Source organism: Muntiacus reevesi, chromosome 8 (genome assembly GCF_963930625.1).
Source record: "Muntiacus reevesi chromosome 8, mMunRee1.1, whole genome shotgun sequence".
Classification (NCBI taxonomy): Eukaryota; Metazoa; Chordata; class Mammalia; order Artiodactyla; family Cervidae; genus Muntiacus; species Muntiacus reevesi.
Genome location: NC_089256.1, coordinates 85,953,869 through 85,972,489, shown reverse-complemented (window position 1 = coordinate 85,972,489; position 18,621 = coordinate 85,953,869). Strand labels below are relative to the sequence as shown.

General features: G+C 39.1%; 1 protein-coding gene across 3 annotated transcripts; it reads right to left on the bottom strand.

Annotated features, from left to right (window-relative positions):
• Positions 1 to 235: 235 nt before the first annotated feature.
• On the bottom strand, positions 236 to 16,639 carry CCNL1 (cyclin L1). Of its 3 annotated transcripts, XM_065942089.1 has the most exons (11): positions 12,466 to 13,600; positions 12,110 to 12,184; positions 11,304 to 11,413; positions 5,596 to 5,716; positions 4,435 to 4,499; positions 2,627 to 2,726; positions 2,400 to 2,504; positions 2,161 to 2,302; positions 1,835 to 1,946; positions 1,652 to 1,750; positions 236 to 1,039 (listed from the first exon to the last, which is right to left on the bottom strand). In XM_065942089.1, the coding sequence occupies exons 1-11, from the start codon at positions 12,766 to 12,768 to the stop codon at positions 691 to 693; spliced, it is 1,581 nt and encodes a 526-aa protein (XP_065798161.1). In that variant the 5' UTR covers positions 12,769 to 13,600; the 3' UTR covers positions 236 to 690. The 3 variants fall into 3 exon arrangements, with proteins under 3 accessions (XP_065798161.1, XP_065798162.1, XP_065798163.1); XM_065942090.1 differs by lacking the exons at positions 236 to 1,039; positions 1,652 to 1,750 and having other exon boundaries at positions 1,913 to 2,051; positions 12,466 to 15,209; XM_065942091.1 differs by lacking the exons at positions 236 to 1,039; positions 1,652 to 1,750; positions 1,835 to 1,946; ... (1 more) ...; positions 2,400 to 2,504; positions 2,627 to 2,726 and adding an exon at positions 3,428 to 4,194 and having other exon boundaries at positions 12,466 to 16,639.
• Between the last annotated feature and the right edge of the window lie 1,982 nt (positions 16,640 to 18,621).

Genomic DNA, 18,621 nt, shown 5'->3' with positions numbered 1-18,621 from the left:
TCAAATTTTGACAAGTTTCATGCCACAATAAAACATGTAATGTTACACTGTTGGGCCAAACCCATTTGCTTTTTCCACCTATACAAGGAAGATTTCTAAGAAACCTCCCAGTGCGGGTAAGAATTACATTTTAATCTCATATATAGCAAGAAACAGGTCTGTCAGAAAATCAGTACAGGCATTTTACTATCAAAATTTTTCTTTTTAATAATTTATTTAAATAAGATTGAAGCAGTTTAGAAAAACAAGATCTGTATTTTATTTTCTTGTAAAAATCTTTACACATGCAGACAAACCAGTGTTAAGAAAGTATTCACCATCATTTAAACAAATAGCCACTTAAATAGAACAGTGTCTGCAATTTTATCTGTATAAAAATAAGATACATTTTTTACAGAATTCACACTCCAGTTCTTATAGCAATAAACAATACACAACTATAATTACAATTGAACCTGACCATGGTTTTCAATTAGATACTGCTAGGGCATTTTATGTGCAAAAAAAAAAAAAAAAAAACCCCCCCAAAACATAGTTCTTTTTAAAAGAAAATGTCCTCAGTGTTTCTAGAGACCTAGAGGGTTGAAGAAATCAAATCCTAATCAGTTTGCTTTTAATATTTTGGTTATGAGTCCATACATCACACTGTAGACAGGCAGAATCGGGAGCTGACGCAGGCTCAGAGCAGAGTCAGCGCCTGTGCCTGCCGTGTCCTGAGCGACCGCCAGCATGGTGCTTGCCTTTGTGGGATCTCTCAAAGGAGCGAGATCTCTCCCGCCTGTCCCTGTGATGTCCCCTTTCATGCCTGTGCTTCTTGACCGCATCTGAGTGATCCCGAGACTTGCTCTGAGATCGAGAACGAGACTTTTTCCTTTTATGACCATGTCTACTTGAACTTTTTAAATCATCTCTGGTGTGCTTGGCTTTAAGGTGAGGAGAGCCATGATTATGATGTCTTCTTGGGCTTTCACTGTGACTGCGGGACCTGCTTCTTGATCTCGAGCTGTATGTTCCAGATCGACTCCGCCTATTATTATAACTTAGATAATAAAAATTTGAGGTTGAGAGTCAGTTTCTACTGGGAGCAAATTATTTTTGGTGATGCTCATAGCAGGTTCAAAACAAAACCACTCTATCAGTGACAGACCAGACTGAAAATGTTTGATAAACTTCCCCACCCCTCACTACCTCTCCTTCAGCCTGTTAACATATTAAACAAATCTTAAATATACTACGTCTATATTCCAAGGAAGGGAGTAATTTGAGTATCCTAGCTATTTACTGAATTATGTCCCATAAGCTCCAAAGAACCACTGAAGAGTCACAAGTAGCTGGCCATCTAATTATGAAGTTAACTAGGGAAAATTCTTTGGCTATAGTTGACCTGATTCTTCATTAGTAGTAAGTGGTTGGCCAGGCTGTACACCTCTCCAGAAAACAAAAGCCAAAACCAGAATAGAATGCCGTATACTACCATGAAACAAAAAAGCCACATGCTACACAGCATATCTCCGAACTCGTTTCTGACAATTTACCCTGTATTAAATCTAGCCTAACTTTGAAAACAGTCCATGTGCAATTTTTTTTTTAAAAGCCATAACCTTTTAAGACTCCAAATATGGCTGCTTTCCCCAACAGAGTATTTACTTACTGTCTTCTTGGAGTATGTGATCTAGAACGTGATCGTGTTCTTGACCTTGATCGACTTGCACTTCTGCTATTTCTACTTCTCTTGCTGTCTTTTCTTACACTTTAAAAAAAACAATCTTTTAGTTATGCACATAGTATTAGAAAAACATTCCGCAGGCCGTTTTTCTAACTCAACTATACTCACCCATTGTAAGGGCTTTTAGAAGCCTGTTGTCTATCCTCGGGTTCTTTTTTTATTGTCTTCACATTAACAGAAATAGGTGACTTCTCTTCAGCTTTTACTTCTCTTGGTGATGCTTTTAAAAGAACATTAAGGCATGTTAACTATTAGATTTTACAGAAGGCCAAATAGGTTTCTAAATGTAACCAAGTACCATTCAATTTTATCAGTCCTTAGTTGGCTGTCAAGAGAGAAAATAGGAATATCTTAACATCACTGTTTCTATGCAACTGTGAAATGCTAAAACTTACTAATAACCACACACTGGCAGTGCTTATTATTAACCTTACATGGTTTAGAGGCTGGAGAAAATCCACCAAGAGTTGAAAGGGCTGGAGTTCCATCAGGATTCAATCCCTTTGCTTTTAATTTGGCTTCTTGTAAGGCAACTTTTCTTTTCTCTACTTCTTTTTCCAGCAATTCATAGTTTGGCTGTTGGAAGAAAGAGGAGTTAGTATTTCTCTTTTACAGAAGTTTACATTCTTAACACTGACAAAATATTAACACAAATACTGGTAAACAGAATTACCTTTTTTCTGGTATAAAGCCTAAGCGTTTCTATGCAGATTTCTTGGATCTCCTCTTCCGTAGTACCAAAAAGAAGAAACCAATGGGGACGAGTTGGCAGTGGAATCTAAACCATAAAAACAGATTCGATGAAATTTTCACTGTTTTTATTAGAACTGCTAATTCCTGTGATTTATCCTATTGGACTATACAAGATTTACGTGTCTATATATGTATATATGCACCTACCTGAAGAGCTCTAGCTGCAAGGTAGATGCAAGCACATGCAATAGTCTCTGGTTGAAATCGAACAAATACATTGGTTCGAAGACTGTCATTCATATAATTCCTGAAAAATATTTCAACCATAAGCTTTGTATGTAAACAAATCAGTTCCTCTGAAGCTTACATAAAATTGGAGACTCAATCTACTTTATTCTTTTTTCTTCTCATATTTGTATTTTCAGTATTCTAGCATATAACAATTCTTAACTCAAAAAGTAGTAAGAGATAAGAATTTAACACTAGAATCATTCATGTCTCCTAAATAGGACCGAAGTCCTTTAAAATAATTCCATATTATTACTCCACATAGAACAGTTTTTTAAAAAAACATTTCTCTGAAAAGCAATGCTCTGAACGTTTCAACATGATTAGTTTCAGAAACGACAAACCACTCCAACAATACTTCAAGCCATTAGTTATTGACCGTCTCTCTCCTTTATCCACAATGAAAAGCAGTGTCAATCAAGTTCTTTCAAAAATTCAATACTGTGATAGGGATAAAAAGGCATTTTCAGTAAGCACGCACCAAATTAAGAAAACTAAGCTAGTTCAGAAAACCTAGGTTGGGAAGTGAAGAGCAAATAATATATATAACAGCCTTGTTTATATACAAGTGTGACTAAATATAAATAAAAGCAGTAACTACTTCAGTTAATAATTTACTGGACTTTTATATAATAGTGAACCCTCCCCACAATATTCCTGAAGTATTGAATAAATTTTACAAACTGTTCAAAAAGTTAAACTAAAAGACTGTTTTTCTTAAAAGTCCTTAAACCCGTGAAAACTGGTAAGAATCTGTTTTATAGAACATATATCAAAGTCATGCATTTTATAAAAGCAATGAGACTTTTCCAATATTACTAATAAAGAAGCATGGCAGTCGTTAAGTCCAGAACATAAGAATTACATCACTTAAGCACTGCACATCAACAGTCTTAAGACAGTAGTTGTGGCTGAACCACAAACTCCTTTTTTAACTTTAAATAGGTTGGCACTACAAATCACACATCTTTATCTCTAAAATCTAAGTTTTCGAGTTCTATGTTAAAATTAACAGCTCTTTAAAATGAAGTACTTCTTACTTCTAATACCATTGCCTCCAATAGCCCAGCAGCTATACATTCACCAAGAATGGGAATGGTGCCCATTTTAAGCTGCTGTTTCCACTGGTAGAATTCATGCTATACAAACTAAAAATAGAAATGTAGTCAAACTCCTAGCAAAAATCATTTTAAGTAATGGCTGGACAACAAATCTATCAAAAATGAACTATTCATTTTGATAGTTACAGGTATACATTAAATACATAGGCATGTTGAATAGTTACTTCTAGAAGCAAATATACAAATCCTTTTGACAACCCGACAGAACTAGAAGATGCTGCCAGATGGATATGGACCACTTCAGTGAATCTCGGATGAGAGCTTGCACTGGATTGGCTGGAGAGCAGGGCAGCCAATCAGGCCATCCTGAGGTCATGGGCTGAAGTGCAGAGGGCAGAGTTCTATGACTTACCATCATGGACTACCCTTTAATTAAAGAGTAGAAAAAAGAACAAAGTTAAATTGAGTTCTCCATTAAAAGTAATTAGTCAAGCCAAGAAAACAGGAAGCAGAAATAAGCATTATTTACCTTTTGATTAAAACACAAAAAAACAAAAAGCACCAAAACAAACTTCTCTCATCATTTTGGAAAAAGGGAAAATGAAACTTACTTTATTTCTGCTTCTGTTTTCCTGGCTAGGAAAGAAATGTAAAAAGGCAACTTACCAGGCAGTTTGAACCAGGGTTTGATTACGTTCACATTCTAAGACTTGTAAATACATAACAATGATCTGAAGGACAAGGGAAAAAAAACTTAGTTTAGCATATTGGAAGTTCTTTCAAAGCACAGAGTTCAATGAACATAAGTAACTGAAAATGTTAGAAGCAAGTTTTAATTCATAAAAATAATGAATAATTGGTCTGCATGAATACAGACCAACCTAAATTTACCTAATAGGTACCTAATATGTACCAACCTAGATGTACCTGATAGTCAGTGTAGGTTTTTATGACTAAAGTTCACATGGACATGAAATGTTCCAAAATTGTACAGGAAAAAAGAAGTTAAATCATCTAAGAACAGTATCTAATTTTTCATGTGACAGGAACTGATTATTTCACTTAATTTCCAAAGGTACAAAAACCCTAGAGACTGTTTTAAAGTTACACAATGTGTATGATGCATACTATGCACAACTCGGAGTGGGTATTATAGTAAGTAAGTAACCAAACATTTCTACAGAGAAGCTTACTATGCTAAAGTGTGATTAAATTTTAAAAACTCAAATGAGTTTACCTCAGCTCAGATCTTTCTGGACCATTATCATCATTCTCATTTCACAATTTTAGAGATGTGGAATCTGAGGCACAGAATTTTCTGCCAAGGTCACACAGCTAATGGCAGAAATGCATTTCTATGTGCAGATGGTCCTGTCCCCAGAGAACCTGCTCTCATTATCACTGTGCCATGGTTTATGTTGAGCATATGGAAGGCAAGAGACACTGGAGAAATCTAAGAACACTCAATGATGCCAAAAGTGAGGCGCCACACACTCTAAGCCATTTCACTGTGCAAATGGTAACACACCACCAAGAACTTCTGCAGACACACGTGTTTATTCATTCCATGGCTAACACGTAAACATCGCCATTCTCTAGTACGAACACTGGGTTACCTCAAAGAAGCAAAAAGAACTTATCTACACCCACATAATAAAAAGATCTGAATCCAAGACTTTGATTCTCATTTTACTGATCATTTAAATTCCAAAAAGTTGCTTTTTAAAACCAATTGTTAGTGCTCAAAGACAAATTTGCAGCAAATAAAATTTTAAAAGAACAAAATCCTAATACTTACGAATGTAATTTCTGTATTCTACAACTCACCTTATGGGGATGCTTGACATGAACACAAAATCCCAATTCCTTTAGCACCCTCCTCTCTGCCTTGATAACTTGATTTTTGGTGTTAATGTAGTTCTGATCAAGGATCAGGGGGCTTGGAGTCCTATAGTTTGTAAGAAATAAAATCAAAACTGTTTTGCACATCCCAAAAATTTTATTTGTGGTATCTCCATTTTCCCTTCCAACCAACTATTGGCAACAGAAACCAGCTTTTTAAACTCCTGCAAACAAGTTAAAAGCATTAATCTTGTGCTGTCCAAGTTATGCTAATTAAATGTATACTTTCTAGACTCACTGCCTAGTTTACTAACAAAACCCTGAAATGAAAATTTCAGTCTAATGTTCTTAAATTTATCCTTGGTTTTTTTCATCCAGATGCATTTATATTACATAACAGCCTGATTTATTTTCAAAATCTCATTAGTCTCCACAGACTAGAAACAAAATTAATGCTCTCTTGAACATATGTATTACAAAAACTTCATAGCTCTTGAAAATATGTATTACAAAGACTTCATTAAGAATAGAGTGATTTTACAAAATATCCACTCATGATTAGTTTAAGACCAAAGCTAAAATTAGGGGAAAATAGGGTGGGTAGCTAATTCAGATTCCCCTAAATGGGCAGTTTATTTAAATAAACTGATCTAAGAGTCTCTGTTAATAATCTGGAAACTAAAGATTCAGCTCAATTACCAAAGAAATGTTTTTAACAATCAGATTTAACACTCAAAGTGATCAATAAAACCAGGCCAAAATTTGTTCAGTTACTAGCCAGCATCTTTAGTACACAATGCAGGAGAAAGGAAGACCCAACTGTAATGAAAAAACTAAAACAGCACATAAGGTCTCTGGACCAGACCAAAATTTTGACAGCTTTAAAAGTTATGAGAGAGGCGATATATCTGTGGTTCAGTGCTTTGGGGGAAAAATACTTTCAATTTAAAGAACTGTCTTAAATTTAAGTCTCAAAATAATAAACTAGTTTCTTAATGAAAAGTCAGTCAGGGCTTAGAATTTTTCTTCTTAAAGTTTATGAAATATACCAATGTCCTTCGTTTGTTACATTCTTAGACCCAACCAACAAAAAACACTTTTATGTAGAAGCTGATTTTAACATGGGTAGAATATGTAAATATTTTCCCCCATACTCATTTTCAGCCAAAAAATCCAAGAGATTTTGCTCTGGGAAGAACATTTTTTTTTCCCCCACAACATTTTAAAGATAGTCCTTCTGAACATTGCCCTCACTTCTCCTTTCATTACGGACACCAAATCCAAAAAAATTTAGTCTTATAATTTTACACTACATGTCCACTTGAAGATCAGAAAAGAATCTGAAATCAGCTATATTACCCTGTAATGTATGTTACCAGAGTAAAAAAATCAGCACTCACTCATATTTATTTCCCTTTCTTTCTCCTGTTTCAAACTATAAAACTGCAACGCTTAACTAAACTATTTCTAGCTTTTCTATACTATCAAGTTGGATATAAGACAAAAGTTGGCAAAGCTGACAAGATGGAAAACAGCCTGTTAATGCTGAAAGTGGCCTTCACTCAATTCAGTTCTTATAGCTTTGAAAGGTGAGAAATGAAGCCACATCTTTCAGGTGGGGAGGAGACTGATTTCTAACATAAAAATATAAATAATGAACCGATTTTATCAGGACAAACAGGCTACAAGTTCACTGTTCTTTGGAAAAAAATAAATGAGGACAGGGAAGGCTGGTGTGCTACAGTTCATGGAGTCACAGTGATTCGGACATGACTTAGCGGCAGAGAAACCAACGTGTATACAAAAACGTGTTCCAGAGATCTTAAGGTTTATGATTTCTCAATGTTATAACAGGAAACCTGGGGAAAAGTGAAATCTACTTAAAGAACCAACTCTTTAACCAATGGACCTGTTATCTGATGACCCTTTCATCAGGTATTCATTAGGAGACAGAATACCTCTGGTGGTATAGTTACACACCACCTTCTTAACACTTAAGGTGCAACTCAAATAGTAAACCACACCATTAGAATCTTTATAAAATTATTATGAAAAGTCTTGTCTCATTTTTTCCTATTTGTGTTGAACAAATTTATTGTATCTCTTACCAAACTTGCTTTAAGAGTTATTTCAAATTTTATTAGAAATTCATTTTCTTAGAATCAACCAACTCAACATTTGAATTATGGCTATTATCTGGTCCCTAATCAGGTTTAATCACTAATTCTGCTTAAGTAAATTAGCTATTTTCTATCTATTCTGTATAATTTTTACTTTCACATTTTTTGGTGTCAAAATCCCAATATTAAACCAATTAGGGAAACCAAACCCACTTGACCTCCTCAACTTCTTGTTTAGGCAATAGTAACCACTTGCAATCCTCAGTCCATTTTGTGGATGTATATAATCTGATACCTTCAATGTTCAGAAGTGATTTTACCTCACAATGAAAGGAGATTCAAGGAACATATAACTTGCACTACTTACAAAGATTACTTTGTATCACAATTGTATCCTCAAATAACTGCAATAAGAAAATGTTCAAACTACCTAAGCAATTGTTTCTTTGTATTAACAAAGTATCTATTCATACTTATCTGGCAACAAGCACAACAAATTTAATTAAGGTTTGCTAGAATTTGTTCCTTATTAGGCAAACTTTCTTTCCAATAAAAGTTTGAAGAGGTTAACATTTTAAAATCTTTTAAAAAAACCTGCTTAAAAGAAACTTTAATCTGTTCAGAAGAAAGTAATTTTCATGATAAACACCCAAACCTAACTCCTACTCCTCTGCTTTTGTCAGACTTTTTCAGATTAATTTATATGAAAAGAACAATTCTCAAATTTTAATCTTAGTGCAAAGTTTTGGGTTTTGATCATTTGGAGTTTATTATGGGGTCTCAGATTAGCTATCTTTCCTTTAGCATGATCTCAAAAATACAATCACAACAAATTTAGGAGGAGATTCAAACATGGTTTGTCTTACTCATGTGGCACAAAGGACCAAGAAAATGTGGAACAAATTCTTTGAGACTATACTTCAAGGAGATCAGTAGTTTACAAAAAGGCAGACTGTTCTTCAACATACAGAAATTTGTAATTCCTACTTCAAAGGAACATTCTTTGGCAGTGTTTAAACAAACTGAAGGCCATCTTTTAGAGCCACCAAAATAAACTGTGGATGAAGACTGGACTAAATGACAAGATCACTTAAGACTCTTCCAATTCTAATCTGTGATCTATATGCATGTTGAAAATACCACACCACATTCACTAATAAGTGGGTTGCTGCAGTCTTTGAATATCTGCCTTTTTTTAGACAAGGCTTACAGTATGAAGCTAGGTGCCTTAAAACTACAGAAAACCCTTAATTTGCTGGGAATATGCTGCATCTCAAAAGCAAACTATATTGGAAACTATTGAAATGAAAAAACCATCTTTCTGAGCTGAAAAAAAATTCTTAAACTACAAAAAGGGACGAGAAAAAAAAGAAAATCACATAATTCAGAATGGAGCTTGGGCATCAGTTCTTCCTGAAAGCTCCTCTAGTAATTCTAATATATAGTCAGCACTGAAATAGTGACTTTTTTTTTAAAGGCTACAAAATTGATGCTTGTTATTAGCAAGGTCACACTACAATTTAAAGCTATGCATAAACTAAAATAAATAATACCATTAAGACAAACTGATACACTTTACCTAAAGTGATATTAATAGTACTCTTTTAATGACATTAATCTAAAAAATTACTAAGCTATATCGTTCTAATAACTTGGACAGCAAAGACAAACGCTTATAACAAGAAACAGGAGTTTTTCTAAATGGTTCACCAGTGGCCAACCTGTTAGTCCCCGATTCCAGTGACCTATTCTCAGAGCACTGGCTTCTCCTTGGGGATTTTCGATACTTCACTCACTGTTGCCATGACGACAGCTTCATCGCTATGTACCACTCCACATCACCCAGGCTTTGGTAAATGTAGCTGGTCGCTGTATAGTCGGTTGCAAGGGAAAAAAGAGTTGAAGTTAATAACATATACAAGCTACCTGTCTGAGTAAACTTGTAATATGCATAGAAACACTTTTACATCCTGCTTTTTAAAAAAAGGCTTCCATGCAATTAACAACTCCCTTTAAATTTCATGCTGTAATCAGACTTCTAAGACTGAGACACAATCAATTTCTGTGATCATGACCAAAAGGGGGGAGGGACCCGACACAACAGTCAAATCAGGTGAGATGTTTTAAATTCCAAGGTTTTCACAGTTGAGAGAACCTACTCTGACATCAAGGGAAGAATACTCCATCTCAAAGAAAAATTTCAAAGCAGATAATAGCAAAATGGTTCAAAGAATACTAACAGAAAACTATTTCCTTTAAGCAAACAGAATCCTTTGACTAAAGAATCTTTTTATTTGTGTCATTGTTTAAACACCCTTAACAATCAACTAGATCTAAATATAAATTTTAGCTCAGACCATACTAAATTATCAATTTGAAAACTCCCCAAGTTTCAGGGATTCCTCACTAAAAAGCTAGAAGACATTTTTAAATGTAATTAAAAAGTTAGTCTATCCCTGGAAATAAGGTGAATGAGAAAAGAACAGAAAAAAGAATGTAAGAAAACTGAAAACTGCTGTGAAAACTACCTGGGTAACAACATTTCAGTCTAAGTAGGCTGACTAATCATTTCAAGGCTACTATTCCTTTGTCTCCAAATAGTTCCTTACAAACAATTTACAGATTCAACTCATAAGGACCACTCATGGGCGCTATTAATTTGGTACTAACCAATGCCCAAACCCCAGAATGACTTAAAATCTTTTTATAACTGACTTCATTTCAAACTCAGCACAAGTTTATCTAGTATCACAACAACTTCTCAAAAAGTGACCAGAACTACTAACCTACACTATGTATGTACTGGAAGCATCTAGAACTGGAAGTCATCTGCAGACACAAGCAGCACTCTAACTGAGACTTGTCGGTACTGCCTCACAGAGACACACAAAATGCGAGCAGGCGTCCACCTCCAAAACAACACTACTTTGGTTTCTATTTTCTTACTAGATCAGACAAACGGGCCCTATCTAAAAGCAGCCCACTCAGTGAGACTGTTATCTGACCAAAACAAAATACCTGTTTAATCCCTTTGACTCCAAACTTTATCATCCTGCAGTCCTTTCAGATCCGGTATTATGGGGGGATATCGTAGTTCAATGTTGAGAAGTATTCTAACAAAAGCCAACCTCAATTGGTAAAGAATTAACTGGAACTTCCAGTGGTAAGACAATCTACACAAAACTTCACCACAATATTAACTTGAACTGCAGTGTTTAAACTTCCAGCCTTCAGCCTTACAGAGAAGGGAGGGGAGAAATAACTTACAGAACACACTCACACTTGAGACAAACATATTCCCTTTCTTGATTAATCTTAAAACCACTGGACTGGCTTCACAGCACTGTTAGGATTGTCCATAAACGCAACTGCCTCTACAAACTTCAGGTAACTGGTTAACTGTGGTTTTTCAAACTTTAAGTATCAGCGTGTTCCTATGTGAATTTTAACACCTAAATTAAAGTCAGTTTTCCCTTGCATCGGTTTTAACTTGAGAGAAAAGAATGTTTTGATATGATTGGTGCACAGTTCAGCAGTAGCAAGAGATGCTGCATTCAATAATGCCAATCTTACCTTTTTCCTCTTAACTGGCGGAGGTGGTGAAATACATTAATCACATCTCTTATTCTTCTGGGTGCTTCTTCGATTTTTGATGCAAGATTAATACACGCCATGGCAACAATCTGGGGGAACAAAAAAGCCAATAAAAAGCTGTTAGATTATGGCCCTGCAGCAGTAAAGCAGAAAGAAGCGCCCCTATCAAAGTCTACAGAACTTATTCTAATGAAAAAACTTTCAGACACAACTGGGGCATTTGGTGAAATGAAATCGCAGTTGACATTTCTAGGACATAGACTATGCTAGTGTGACGTTTCTTCTTATTGCCTGAAACTGAAAGTTTAGTCGCTCAGTCGTGTCCGACTCTTTGCGACCCCATGGACTGTAGCCTACCAGGCTCCAATGTCCACGGTATTTTCAAGTCAAGAGTACGGGAGTAGGGGTTGCCATTTCCTTCTCGAGGACCTTCCCGACCCAGGGATGGAACCCGGGCCTACCACATTGTAGGCTTTACCATCTGAGACACCGGGGAAGTCCTTATTCCCCTTAATTTTAAATCCGGAGCTAAACTCAATCTCACAGAAACTCTCCATTTGATTGAAAATGCAAATTCTTAATAATAAGGCACCTGGGCTCAGACTCCATCTTCTGGTTCTCAAACTCTCTCCGAAAGTCCCTACTCCCCTATGGGTGAGAGCTAGGTACAAAGGCCTAAAACTAACCACTCCCTTTCTGCAAAGGCCGGCGCTGACACTACCCCCTCCTTACTTCCCATTTCCGGATGGAGAAATTCCCCCGTCGCCCGCCCCCGCCCTGCTTACCTCGAAACTGTGTTTGACGAAAGACTTGGAGTAGAAAAAACGATGAAACAACACCTGACCCGTTGCCATCGCCACCTGCAGACAAGAGAAGAGAACGGAAGCGCAGGGGTCAGGCGGGCCCGCACCAGGCGCCGCCGCCATTTTGTGCCTCTGCTCACTCCCTTCCCCCTCCCCACCGCGAACAGCTCCCGGGCCGTCCTCCCACCGCACGCGCCCTCCCGCGCTCTGGCTGCGACCGCGGCTGGAGAGACCCAGGGGGTGACCCCCACGCGGCGGGCCCTGGTGGTACCGGGAGGCAGCGGAGGGGAAGGCGGGGAGGGGAGGCGCGCCTGTCGGCCCGGGGCCGGAACACTGACCTGCGGAAGCCGGAGGAGAATGCCGGCGGCCTGGATGAGCTCGCAGCCCAGGATGCGCAAGTCCGTCTCGCTGGGCAGGTCTAGCCCGTCCTGCATGGAAGGGGTGGGCGAGAGCCGCTCCTCCGGAATCAGCGAGTGGTCGATGGTGAGCGAAACTTCCGAGTAGAGACGGTCGCCGATGAGGATCCCTCCCGTCGTGGTCGTCGTCGTCGTCGTCGTGCCGGAGCTTGAGCCGCCCGCGCTCGGGGCAGCAGACGAGACGGCGGTGGCAGCGGTCGCGGTCGGGTGAGGCCCGGACGCCATAGTCTCAGCGAGCTGCACGCACGCCCAACGCAGCCGGAACCCGGAGTGAGACTAACCAGCGTTCTCGGCGCGACGGATATTCCCGTGACCGCCGGGTTCTGGCCGCTTCACGCAGCGTGCGCTTCCGCCCTGACGTCACCACGCCCGGTCGGCGTGCCAACTAGTCCCTTCAGGCGTCGTCTCCGCCCGCGGAGCCTACGCCCGCGCCGGCCCCGGAGCGCAGGCCTCTGGGTGGGACCGTCGGGTGACCTGGGTGACCTCTCCGTTTGTTCCCCAGAGTGGCTGGGGACGTGGTCTACTTACTGACACAACCTCAAACCGCCTCGCCTCGTTTGCAGTATTTTTAATCAAAAGAGTAATCAGGGAGCTTTACGAGATACCTTATGTCCAAGTTCGAGTCCGCAAGTTTACTGTAACCCCTGCCCAGTTTTGGTAATTTCTCTAGAACGCGCGTCCGTGGGCTCCCGTCTCTCTTCCTCTCCGAACTCTCCGCATCTGGGTGGCGCAGGTTCAGCGAGTACAAAGAGAGGCGGCGGATCGACCTTCGCCCGCATTGGCGGGTGTAAGTGGTTACTCCGGTGTCGTGTACGGACGAACTTGTAATTTAAAGTGACCCGCGAGGAATCTGGAGAGGGTTGCTTTACGGTATTTTTAGAAAACAGGAATGTGAACTACTTCGGTTCCAAGGGGGGAAAAAAAGCTCACCGCGAGCCTGTGATTCCCAGAAGTATCGAAGTAGGGCGCAGGCTTCGTATTGACTGCGAGGGCGGCTGCTTTAGCGGCTTAGATTATGAAACACAGGCCTGAGCCAGTGACAGCGCCACAGCTTTCGCTAATCTGGAAAATCCCTAGTTTCCAAAAATAGTTTTAGGGCGAGCCCTTACAGAGGTAATTTGATTATGCCCCGAAAGGAGTCTGTGTGTTCCTGCGTGATTGATGCAATTAGTAGTATGGGAGAAATCGATCTTCGGTGTATATATATGGGATCGATTTCTCCCATATATATATATATTTCCTCTGTGATATTAGTAGTTCTCCAAATTTCCTGAAGTTTGAAGCAAAAACAGTGATACCGATCCAAACTACTAGAAGCTAGAGCTAGAGGAAAAGTAGTATCTCCAGGTTTACTCCATTTACGCCTGAACCTAGGAGACATGGTCTGGAGATGAGACGCCCTATCGTCCGTTATACAGCTCAGTTTTAAGGCTTACTTGGATTAATTCTAGAAAGCGAATTGAAACTTCTACAGATAGAGCAAAGAGAGTTTGAATACATTGAAATATTTGTCAGTGACATCAAAAAAGCAAAACATAACTCAAAATCCTCATTTTAGAAAAAGCATTAAATCAACCTTACACCAGTATTTCTGAACTCTGGCTGCACTTAAGGACCTTCAGAGGCGCTTTTATTTATTTTTGGTCACATCGCAGCAGCTTGTGGGGATCTTAGTTCCCTGACCAGGGATTGAATCTAGGCCCTTAGCAGTGGAAAAAACTGAAGCCTAACCACTGAACCTCTAGAGAATTACCCAGAGGAGCTTTTAGAACATACTGATGCCTGAGTCTTACTTGTAGCAGTTAATATGATTGATTTACAATAGGCCTAGCCAGTGGTTGAATTTTGCCCATAGTCCAGGCAACTGGAATGTTCACCAGGATTGAGAAACATTGCTTAAATCAAGACACCTGACTTCTCTGCTCCTCACCTTCACCTTTGTGACTAGGCTGTTTCCAGGGAAACGTCCCTCTTCAATATTCAGCAGGGATCTAAAATTCTGTAACCAACTTTGAAATCTTTAAAAACTAATTGATGGTGTGCAATTTTCCTGGTTCCGACCATCTAGTATGCAATTGTGTAAGATACTATCAAGTGGGGAATGCTTCAATTATTTCAAAGTAAAAAGGGAAAAAAAAAACCTAATTGGTAATATGCTTCATCAAAACACTGAGCTTCAGTGAACTCATCACCTGTATTTGTAATGACTTGAGAGTAATGTAAGACTATTTCTTAATGTAACATTTTTCTAATATTTAGAGAATCTCCCACCATGCTTCTCCAGTAAGCTGACGTGGTGATGTCTTGATGTATTGGGTTGGCCAAAAAGTTTGTACAGAAAAACCCTAACGAACTTTTTGGCCAATCCATTATTTTGTAATACATTTTTAACCTCCAGGTCCGTGATTCATCTAAAAAAGTTCACAAGTATAGGAATGAGGAGTTCTGGGAGAAGGATGGGTGGCTTGCTCTACTCCTGGTATCTTTTCCCAGAGGACTTCCCTGCTGCCCTCCTCCTGTGTCTGGAAATAATTTCCAGAAGTGCATAACCACTCAAACTATTCGACGACTTTGTGCCCACTTCCCACTCTTTTCTGACTATACTTCAACTTGCATCCAGTTGAAGTTTGAAGTGTTAGTCACTCAGTCATGTCAGACTTTGTGATCCTAGGCCCTGTAGCCTGCCAGGCTCCTCTGTCCATGGGACTCTCCAGGCAAGAATACTGGAGAATACCATTCCCTTCTCCAAATATTTTGTATATTCTTTCTTAACAGCAGTCCTAGTAGACCCTGAGTTTACCCACGGCTAAAAGGAAATCAATGATAATTAAAGTTGCATTTTAACAGATGATGACTGAAGGAGACAAATGGAATTATCTGTGACCTCTCTGAGGCTGTTGAAGAATCATTCCTGGTGCTTAAATCAGTTTTCATGTCATTAGTCTCTGCAGTCTCTCAGGGGAGTGTATTTTTCATTATTATTTAAACTTTCAGTTTCTTTAATCCTAAAAATTTCATTAGTTTCTTCAGCAATTGGCTAACCGTAAGTGGACTAGCAGAGTTTCAAAACACAACACTGTAATTTAGGCTAAGAGCAAATGAAGTATAAGTCCCCTACCAAGAAGGATGTACACTCTTAATAAAGGGAATGGTACACTCAGAGACAAATATCAAGGTGACCAGTAAGTGCAAAAAGCAGTTAGAAAAGGGATAAGTCATTATGGTTCATGTCAACAGGGAGCTCTTAAAACCTTAAGAAATTGCTAATCAAGTTTCTATTCACAGCAGAAATCAGAAAGAATCTGACTTCACAAAGGAACGATTCGTATAGTTACATGACTATTTTTCATTTAGTCCCGTGGCAGTTATATGACAACACATTCTGGTCAGGTTGCTCTCACCATTAGAAAGAGTCATTCTAGGGAATTCCCTGGCGGTCCAGTGGTTGGGACTGAAAATGATTTATATGTAATTAACACTTAGGCTTGTACTGCTTGGTAAATCTTGTAACACTGGCCTGAGCTCTGCTGGCTCTGTGAAGAACTAGTTCTGGCACTTAAACAATCACCCATTTTCTTATAAAGTGATCCAACTGCACCCCTTGAAGGTCTAAAATTCTTTGACTCTGTTTATTCAGACATCTTGAACTGCAGACTATCCCTTGGCTATTTCTTCTTTATTGTATTTTAGTCACTAAGTCTTGTTCCTTCCTTGACTCTGCCTGGCCTGTTCTACTGTATCTGCTGTCTTTCATTCCTGAACCACCACAGTAGCTTTCTAAATGGTCTTCTTGCCTCCAGTCTCTGCCATCCTTAACTCATCCTGGGACATCTTAAATTGCTCTTGAAATATCAGCTTACTACTTCTACTTTCTCAAAAAAAAAAAAAAGTTGGAGATACTAGAAATCAATACTTTTTGGCAATTGAGGCTTTCCACAATCTAAACTTGCCCTGTCACTCATTTCCTCATCGCATTACCACCTCACCTTATTCCCGTTTCAACCTGAACCAAGATCAGCTGGACCTGTCTCACCAATATGTGTTTACCTTCCCGATTTCACTTAACCCTGCTTCCATTTCTCAAGTCTACAATATTCTAACTCCTCCTTTATGTTAAACGATTTTTTTTTTTTTTTTTTTTTTTTTTTTGAGATATAGATGAAATTCCCTACCTTTTGCCAGGAGCTTCCTCCACCTGATCTACCTTTTATTAATTTTCTCCTTCTTTGGACTCCCTCCTAGTATACATTCTGACACATGATTCCATACTGTCATGCAGTTACCTGATTACTTCATGGGTGAGTTTATTGTCTCCTTAAAAACAGGACCATTTTTGCATTTATTGACATTCTCCACAGAAACCTATAAGACACTGTGTATATGGTAGATACTTTATCAGAGCTTGTGGGCTGACCTACATGCTTTTCTCCTAGGGCCTTCCATAGGCTGCCTGGTCCTGCCTTCTCCTTCCATCCGGAGGTCAGTCCTATCCTTGGGTATCTGTCCTACCACCACAACCCTCTCTTCCTAGTAGAAGTTACAGGTTCCGATTTATCCTGTTATTTTTGCAACACTTGGTAGATCAGTCACGTTTCCACTTCTGCTCTATGCTGTGTCCTCACAGGGCACTTAATAGCCCATGACCTCTGTTCTACACAGGCCTGGGCTGGGGAGCTGGAGGTTTGTTGGAACCGCTGCACCCAGAGAGTTGCAGCAAGGGGCCAGGAACTCGAAGAAACTATACAGTGATGTTATCTGGTGACTGGGTGTGGACGGAGGCTCTGAGACAGCATTTGGAGGTGTGTCCAGAAACTGGGCATGTGTGGCTGCAAGTTAAAAGGCCAGTGCCAATTTGATGAACTGCAAAGCTAACAAAACCACAGGTTTGCTTTTGAAGTTAGTATCTAGTCTCATCTCTTTTATTCAAAAAAGGAAACTAAGGTCCGAAGATGAGGCTGCAAATAGTTACTCAGTAAATATCTACTGATTGCAAATAATCCAATCAAGCCGGTCTTTGGATGGGTTTATTCATAATATTTAATGTCAGAAACTGGTCAGCCAGTCTTAAAGAGCTTACTAGCATGATTTCCAAACTGACCACATCAAGGAAGTGTGACCCCATCAAACCCTGGATTTTGGCCCACTGAAACTGATTTAGGATTTCTAACTTGAAAAACTGTAAAATAATATAAATTTTTGTTTCTTTATGCCCCTAAACCTGTTGTAATTTTAAATAGCAGTTATAGAAAACTAATGCAGTGAGATCTGCCATTTCCTGGTATTCTTTAAGAAATGCTTCTCAAACTTTAAGATGTATACAGATAACCTGGGTGGAGCCTGAAAGCCCCATTTCTTAAAAAAGTCTCCCAAGTGATGCTGATACTGCCAGTCTAAGCTATTCTGAGCAGCAAGGCTTTAGAGCACATTGGGTGATTTTACATCTTTTGCTAATCTCAGTATGGAGGAAGTGGAACCCAACAGCAGAAAGTACTGGAGGCTCTGGAGTTGACTCTAGAGCTCTGGGGAAAAAAAAATTCCCATCACTCAATAGCCATGCAACTTGAGGCAAATGACTAAATTTGCTTAAATTAGTTAAACAATTATTTAAACTGTTTTCTCACCACTAATGGCTTCCCAGGTAGCTCAAGTGATAAAGAATCTTCCTGCCTGTGCAGGAGCTGAGGGAAACACAAGTTCAATCCCTGGGTTGGGAAGATCCCCTGGAGAAGGAAATGGCAACCCACTCCAGTATTCTTACCTGGAAAATTCCATGGACAGAGGAGCCTGGTGGGCTACAGTCCATGGGGAGACAGAGTCAGACACGACTGAAGCAACTTAGCACATTCGCATTAACCACATATAAATGATGAGTTACCAGTAAAACGAAATTAAAATGCAAGACTGAATTATTTTTTATTAGATTCAACACACACACACACAGTTCTGTCAAACTGCCATAACACATTTTAGACACTTGCTCTCAATTTCTGAACTGACTGATGCCTGTAACAAACAGTTCAGTTTGGTGCCTGCCCATGGGCCATTCTTTGACTGCTATTACTGTTTAAATTTTTTGAT

Excerpts from the sequence above, each read along its gene's own strand:
- CCNL1 (XM_065942089.1), bottom strand. The coding sequence starts at position 12,768 with ATGGCGTCCGGGCCTCACCCGACCGCGACCGCTGCCACCGCCGTCTCG. Across the intron at positions 12,185-12,465 it reads TTCTCCTCCGGCTTCCGCAG|GTGGCGATGGCAACGGGTCA; the intron begins GTCAGTGTTCCG and ends TCTTGTCTGCAG. Across the intron at positions 2,303-2,399 it reads GGCTTTATACCAGAAAAAAG|CCAAACTATGAATTGCTGGA; the intron begins GTAATTCTGTTT and ends TTCTTCCAACAG.